Source organism: Trematomus bernacchii, unplaced genomic scaffold (genome assembly GCF_902827165.1).
Source record: "Trematomus bernacchii unplaced genomic scaffold, fTreBer1.1, whole genome shotgun sequence".
Taxonomy (NCBI): domain Eukaryota; kingdom Metazoa; phylum Chordata; class Actinopteri; order Perciformes; family Nototheniidae; genus Trematomus; species Trematomus bernacchii.
Window position 1 is genome coordinate 357,550 of NW_022987910.1, and position 7,693 is coordinate 365,242.

The 7,693-nt window shown below is 42.7% G+C and overlaps 1 protein-coding gene across 1 annotated transcript; it reads right to left on the reverse strand.

Annotated features, from left to right (window-relative positions):
• Positions 1 to 576: 576 nt before the first annotated feature.
• On the reverse strand, positions 577 to 7,366 carry LOC117470439 (protein FAM124B). Its single transcript, XM_034115216.1, has 8 exons — positions 7,208 to 7,366; positions 6,798 to 6,829; positions 5,913 to 6,122; positions 5,178 to 5,573; positions 4,401 to 4,597; positions 3,616 to 3,772; positions 2,198 to 2,342; positions 577 to 2,089 (listed from the first exon to the last, which is right to left on the reverse strand). The coding sequence occupies exons 1-8, from the start codon at positions 7,279 to 7,281 to the stop codon at positions 1,639 to 1,641; spliced, it is 1,662 nt and encodes a 553-aa protein (XP_033971107.1). The 5' UTR covers positions 7,282 to 7,366; the 3' UTR covers positions 577 to 1,638.
• Between the last annotated feature and the right edge of the window lie 327 nt (positions 7,367 to 7,693).

A 7,693-nucleotide genomic window follows, 5' to 3' on the forward strand; every position in this document is an offset into this window, starting at 1 on the left:
TTAAAATATTTGTGTTTTTTATCATTTCTTCTGCAATGTCACAAGCACATACATTGTATAAATGACTGTTACTTACTTTGGTCTGTGATTGTTTGTTGCCTACTAATTGCTTGCTTCAGCAAAGAACCTTAGACCTGGGTCTGGGACTCCCAGTAAAGTCATAAAAACTGAACTGAGTTTCCAGGAAGCGCAGCATCATGGGACATTCTGATTCAGTTTCCGACCTACAGTACAGTTCATGGTAAAGACCAGTGGCAGCTGTTATCACACAGTTTACAGCGGTTTTGTTTGTGATGCATTTTAAGCATCAATGATTCTTCTGTCACTGTGAATGTTTCAAAATGTAGCCAACGGTGAAATGTTCCGATGAAGGCCAAACCCATCAGTAGTTATTAATCGGTGACTCACTTTTTTCACTTGTCATGCGATCATCCCTGCAGGTGGTCATTTAGTCTCTCAGTCTAAAACAGATCACTGGTTACTTTAGAGTACACTAATGTCATCTGTTGAAAGGACACACACAGTTTATAACCAGAAAACACAACAAATGTTTTTTTATCTTTTAATACTATGTCTTCATGTTAAGCTTCACTGAACATTTTAAACACTAAGGACACTCCCAGCTGATGCTTCCTGACTTTTATACATTTATTGTAAACATTCACAACTCCTTCAGCGTCGAGTTGACCGGTGAGCAGCTCATACTGTACAACCCTATATGATGTGCATTTTGTATACACTGTCCATGATGCTCAAGTGAAAACCACATGCAGGTTTAGCTGTGATTGAAAGCTTGACTGACAGGAAAGACGCAATCTGTGTTGTAGAAGACAACATTTTGACCTAACTCATCAATGAATTAGATGCATAGTATTTTCTCTCTTCACAATACAACAATATCTTGATATATAAGTGATTGCAGCCATCTGTACCTGATCAGTCCAATACGTTTTAAGTTTTCACTTAAGTTAATCTGTCTGCTGATCCCTCAGCTTACTGCCTTACAGTAATCAACATGTCTTAGTCCCAGGACACATTTGGGCTGTTTTAGACACCTTCTATACTAATGGTTAGATTTATTAAATATATATTAGAAGACTTTTTGTAGTTTAAATGATCTCTTTAAGTAGCTAGTTAGAACATCCTGTTAACTGTAAGAAAGTTCAATCCTATTCAATACATTTTATCTGGTGTAGTCAATCAGATAAATATTTAAACACACAAATACTAGAGTCATTATTCATTTCAAGTGCATTCAAACAAATGTAATCAAAGCCACTAGGCTATACTTGTACCGTGTTAGACCTGCAGCGCTGTGGAGAGCACTCGCACTGAATCAGATCTCTCATCACGATCAACAGCGACACAGACATCAGCATTATTCAAAAGGCAATTTGAGACAGACACTGGCATTCGCACCCTGACAGGAACATTTTGTAAAGAGCATTTCCTCCAGGGTTTGTTACAGGGCTCCATTTTAGCTGCACAAATCATTAGTTAGATCTAAATATAAAAGACATTGAGGATATGAATACCCGCAAATATCACTCCGCTAGGCTTTGAACAATTCTCACAAATAAATCTACAATATTGTATGATTATAATCTATTTCAAGACTTGAGGTGTAGTAGCAGGGATTCAGATGAAGAACTCATCATCCGTCTTGTGTGTGTGTGCTGACAGCAGCTCAGCAGTAGTCCTGCTCTCTATGAAGGGTCCTCTGGGGGGGCTTTGTCTTGCCGCCACAGTCCTGCCGCTACAGGCCTTCCTGGCTGCGTGCGTACATCCCGCGGAGCCCCAAGTCCCGGAGGAGACCTGAGGGTGTTTGTGTGTCCGTGGCAGACACTCAATCAGCTCCTTGGCCAGACCCTGGACAGCGGAAGCCCCCACAGCTGCAGGTCTCTCAGGGTGAGGAGTCATCAACAGCTCCACGGAGGAAGAGCGAGTGAGTATTTTGACTGCCGAGTCTGAGAGCAGTGAGACTCCGGTGTCTACGTTGGTCTCTGGCTCCTCCTCATCCTCTTCCAGGAGGAGATGGGACAGAGAGCGGGTGATGGAGGGGCGCAGGGGGGAGTCGGGGTGATGGGTGATGGAAGGGCGCAGGGGGGAGTCGGGGTGATGGGTGGTGGAGGGGCGCAGGGGGGAGTCGGGGTGATGGGGGGTGGAGGGGTGCAGGGGGGAGTCGTGGTGATGGGGGGTGGAGGGGGGTGCAGGGCTGCTGCGCTGGGAGGAGTAACAGGAGCTGCCTGGAGGGGTGCTGCAGCAGCTCCCTGACCCCTGGCTCTCTGCTATCCCCCCTCCATAAAGCTTCTCCAGGGCTGGGTCACTGCGCGGTCTGAGGCCTGCTGGGACACAAAAGAGGGCACTGAGAAACGTTGGCTATTGAACTATGCTCAAATAGTATTCAAAATGCAATTTCATTGTCTAAACTTTTTTTACATTTAGTGTAAGGTTTATTTAAATTCATCAAAGTGTGTAAAAAAGGAAAAGTATTGAGCAATTGAAAGTATGTCCTAAAAACGGTCTAGTATAGCATAATATTCAATACAAAAAATCAAAACGATGTGCATCAAAAAGTCAACAAATGGTCAAAGTAAAGCATTCCACACTCGGTAAAACGATCTGCTTATCTATCTATATAGCTTATCTGCAGCATATGTATGTATGTGTGTATGTATACAGTAGTGTGTACGAGTATATGTATTTGTTGCATGCATGTATATGCATATGTATTACATGCATATATATTCATTTAAAGTGGACCTATCATACTATATTTGAATAATATAGTGTAGGACCATACCTATATAAGGCATATTTATACTTTTTTTTTTTCAAAATACCAAACAGATCATGCATTTTATAGCCATGCCTCATTTTGCTCAATTTGACATTTTTTAGCTCTGTTTTTACAAGGGCAGATTATGTGAGAACAGCACCATCTACAGGCCTGGCATATGTACTACAGTGTCTCCAGCGCTTTCGAACGGCAATGGCCGTGGCTGTCTCCTCCTGATTGGTGGAGTTGGCCCAATAGCCGTAGCGCCACTGTCCTGACGTCAGGACAGTGTTCAAATCTGGATCAGTTTTTATCAGATCCGTTGCAGCCCCTTTTTTAGAGATTTGGGTATGGAGGAAAATAGAGAGGGTTGTGTTTTCTGACACTTGGTGAGTTCCCTGGAACACCGGGGACACATATTCATGTATAAAAGACGTACAAAAGTGCATTTTGCATGATAGGTCCCCTTTAACAATGTTTCTGGTAAATAATCTTGTGTATGAGGCCCACTGGCAGTGAATGTAGGGGATTACTTTAGTCGTTGTTATTGTTTGTTTGTGTTCTTCGTAATTGTTCTTCTCTTTGCACATACAATCAGTACAAACCACTGTCTCATTTGTATGCATATATTTTGCTTTCCACTTCTAAATGACAAACACTGTTTATGCATTGTCGAAACGCAATAAAAAGATTTTTGATCTGACAAAGTCAAAGTAATATATTACATAAAAAAGTCATAGTATTATGCCTGGATCTCGGGTCCCTGTGGGGGGGGGTCCCTGTTGGTGTCTCTGGGGACAGGTTTTGGGGAGTGGACTCAGTGTGTGTGTACTGACCCTGCCTGTGTGTGTGCCGGGGCATTGTGAGGCTGCAGGGCGACAGGCTGGGGCCCTGGGCAAGGCTCCTGAGCTGCACCCCTTGGGGGGGCACGCTGGGGCAGGTCAGGGGGAAAGCACAGGTCAGAGGTCGCTGAGGCTGAGCCGGGATTTTCACCTGCAGCACGGAGGGACAGAAGGGGGGGGATTATGATTTACACCAAGACCACAGAGATTTAGACAAGTTAAGTCACTTTGACGGAATTAACATAAACGCATCTTACATATGGCTACTGACAGCTCGGAGCTGGTTCTGTGAGAGAATGCAACCACATGTCCATTTGATTTAATCTCACTGAGAGAATGAGTATGACATAATTCAAATAACTGAAATTAAGATATTAATTTGATACTAATTGGAAGCTACTCAGTATTCCCTATAGGAAATTGGCCAACTCCATACTGTGTAGAGCTTTTTCAGTTCTAAAAATAACTTTTTAGTAGAACAAAGATCCCACTCTCTGGACTGTCCAACTCGTGAGATAATATAGAGTTGTCCCCTCTAGCAAACTGCCATGTGCTATGTGACAAACCTCATGACTAAACCTGACATAAATATAGTGAAAGCTGTTCCTATATCCACTGTTATCTAACATGTTGTAGAAAGGGTGGAGCAGACTCAAATATTAAAAAAAAACATACCAATCAGTCATTAAGCCTCATGTAAAACATTCATTAAGCGTCAGGCAGCATGAAGCATGTGCACATTTTGACACATTTGCTGTGGCATTTAAACATTCCCTTACCTGGAAGAGAACTTTGTTTCCATCCAGGTCCTCTGTCTGCCAGCGGGAGCCGCTGATGGGGGTGCAGGGGTTGGGCAGCAGAGGGACTAGCTGGCCTATTTCCTCCACACTAAACTGCAGCACGGCAGAGCTGCAGGGCTCCACCCGGACCCCTGGAGACAGCTGTTTTAACGCCAGCTGCATGCACAGCCCCGGCTCTGTGTGGAAAAGGTGATTTTAGAACTTGTTGAGGATTTTCGTTCCTTCTATTTATAAAAGAAAATCTAAGTCAGGCACATTATCAGAAATTGTTACAACCAAACTACCGGACATTGAAAACTCTTTTTCTTCTATTCTTGGTCTTTTCACTGAGATTCCAAGGCTTACCAACACCATGGACATATAACGCTCAGTTGCTGTTACAACCTATTGACAATTTCACCATGTCCATTTACGTATTTCTGATTTATTTAAGTAGGTTGTTTAAATGGATATGTATATATATATATATAAATAATGTACTACTCATATTTGTATATATTTTTATTTTTAGGATAGTTATGTATTTACTTTTTTATAGTAATATCCGTTTGCATCATCTTGATTATTTATTTTATCCGTTTTTTTTTTTTTTTTTTTTTACATTTCTATTGTTATTTTGCAGGAAAAACAAAATAGCATTCAATATATTTGTCAAAAAAAGCTCATCCTTAAAGTTGGACTTGTTGAGATAAATATGTTCTATTTTTAGTATAGAATATAAACACAAAATCAAAGAGTAACACTCTTAAGCCGTACCTGTGTGGAGCGTGAACCAGCAGAAGCCGGTCTTCTGCTCCTCCGCCTGCCGCTGCAGCACCGTCTCATAGAGCCGCACGGCGTCCTCGTAGTTGTCGTATCCACTGTAGAGTGTCACACGAAGTATCTCTCCTCCACAGTGGACTGGGCGCACCCCCCACACAGGCATGCCTGCCCCCAAACTGTAGAAGTCTCTGCTGGGCAGGAGGTAGGGCCGCAGCATGGCGTTGGAGGGGGAGCTGCTGGAGCTGATGTGGACCCCCCCGGTCTGGCTGCCGCACGTCTCAGTGTGGTGGTACTGCCAGGGCGGGTGCTGGAAGAAGTCCAGCACTTTGAGGATCCGCTCCTCTCCGTAGGCCTCATGGAGGAAGAAGGTGATGGCCACAGAAGGGTAGCCTGAAACATTTTTTGGAAAGATATTTATTCTCAATCAAACTGAATAAAAACAGATGCAGTTGGCAAGAGGAATTGTTGTGGGATGACATTGTTTACTTCATACAGAAAGGAAATGCATTGAGAGAATGACATTTGTTGTTGACATGAAAATGGGTGACATTTCCATCATGTTTTGAGGTCTCACATATGGAAATTATTATATATATTTTTTAAATACTTAAGGTTTTACTAGCACAACCACATGTTGCATGCCTGCAAATTAAATGCCTAAGACCTGACAGTAAAACAAAATAGTATACAAGTATAATCAATACAACAGCACACAGTGAAGCTCCGTACCTGCCACAGGACAGAGGTGTGTGTAGCTCCTGAATGGGGAGGCCCTCTCGGACACATGGAAGATGCGGAGGCTGGGGCAGAGCCAGCGGAGCAGGCGGTCCAGGCTGTGCTGCAGCAGCAGGGAGTCCCCGGGGTTGGCCAGCAGATGCAAGTTCATCGGCAGGAGCTGAGGCTGCCGCTGCTGCCTGACCCGTCTGGTCACAAGCTCAACTAGGATTCAATCACACAAATAAGTACTCAAAGATAGTTTGGACAGGTGCAAGCTTGCAAATGCTTAAACAGGGCAGCACAGAGCCGAAGTCATAATAACAATAAATGTCTATTTAGTTAAAGCTCCTTGGCACACCAATTGTACACATCAAGATCAGTTTCCTTGCAGTGGGTAATATGACTCAGCTTGTCAAAACTGTTGTTTAAAGTCTTCTTTGGAAAGGCCACGTTACAACTGACAATACAAGATTTTGGTTTGTGTTTTAGTATTAAGTTAAGTGCCAAAAAACGCACTGATGCTGCACTGTGTTTGGAAATACAGCAATTCCAGTATGTCTAATCTCCACTACTATACTATAAACTGCAGCCTCACTCTACTTAACTGTTTACAGTGTTTGTTCTGCGTAATATTTACCTCCATTGAAAGTGTTATATAATATACCAATCCAGGCTGAAACTGGGTCAAGTTTGAGGAACATGAACAGGGAATAGTCAAATAACAATAGAATTGCATAATAGAGCTGAGGCCGTTTACAAAATGAAATGAAATAACAGTCAACATGTATGCCATATGCATGAAGCTGCAAAGACTATAATAAAAAAAGTCCCATGTGAGTCATGAGGGTTCAATTACAGAGTGCTCTTTAGCTTCTGTCTGACTGAAAGAGTACTTACTGTCAGAGGATGACATCATGCTGCAGTCAGATCTGAGACACAAAATAAAAACACATGAGTGATTACGTTCATTCTTAAACACTTTTTTTAGGCTGGAGTTCAGACCAAAATCTGTCTCCATCTTGTGGTGGTTGGCTTGGAAACGTGCCCCTTGGTCACCATGACAACACATTATCTGTTGTGAGCTAACATAAAAGTCAATTTATGAGAAAACACCTAAAAGAATTAAACAGCTTTAAACACCCATAATTAAGTGCAAATAGGGATGACACATAGTTGCTTCTACTTTAATTAGTTAGCCCATTCAAGATGTATTCTCCTGGTGAACGTTAATTTCCATTGTGCCTACAAAAAAGTTGGATAGCTAACGTTAGCCACATTAGCTAACGCCGATAAACAGTTATACTCACTCGGCAGTTTCAGCTCCAGAGTCCACGTTTTCATCGTAGGATCTCCTCTTTAACAGCGCCACTCTTCCAAACATCGTCCGGTAGCTTTACTTTCTTCCACATTGAGTCGAGCCATCTGCACAGAAGTTAGTCAGAGGAGCCGTGCGGCGGGTTGAGAGTGAAAAGCATCCCGTCGGATTTCTCTCCGCAGTCTGCTGCTCCAGAAAAAAAAGAGGCACTCTTTTTTTGCCGGGACTGTGACGTCACCAGGCGCCGTTATGTGTACAAATCTTATATTTTGTAAAGAAAAACCTAAAACTAAAGAAGCTCTCAGAGGAAATACATGCTGGACTGTGTTTGAGGAGTTATTCACTGAGGCTTTTATGCTAAAGTGTGGACGAAAGCGAGCAGCACAAGTTGCTTTCAATCCAAAACCGTCTGCCTGATAATAACAGAGAGCAGATGGCATGTGTCTAACAAAATGAGAAGACAAAGGACACAGGCCAG

Coding starts and splice junctions, on each gene's coding strand:
- LOC117470439 (XM_034115216.1), bottom strand. CDS start 7,281: ATGTTTGGAAGAGTGGCGCTGTTAAAGAGGAGATCCTACGATGAAAAC. Junction 6,830..7,207: donor TCTGGAGCTGAAACTGCCGA/GTGAGTATAACT, acceptor TTTGTGTCTCAG/ATCTGACTGCAGCATGATGT. Junction 3,773..4,400: donor GAAACAAAGTTCTCTTCCAG/GTAAGGGAATGT, acceptor TCCGTGCTGCAG/GTGAAAATCCCGGCTCAGCC.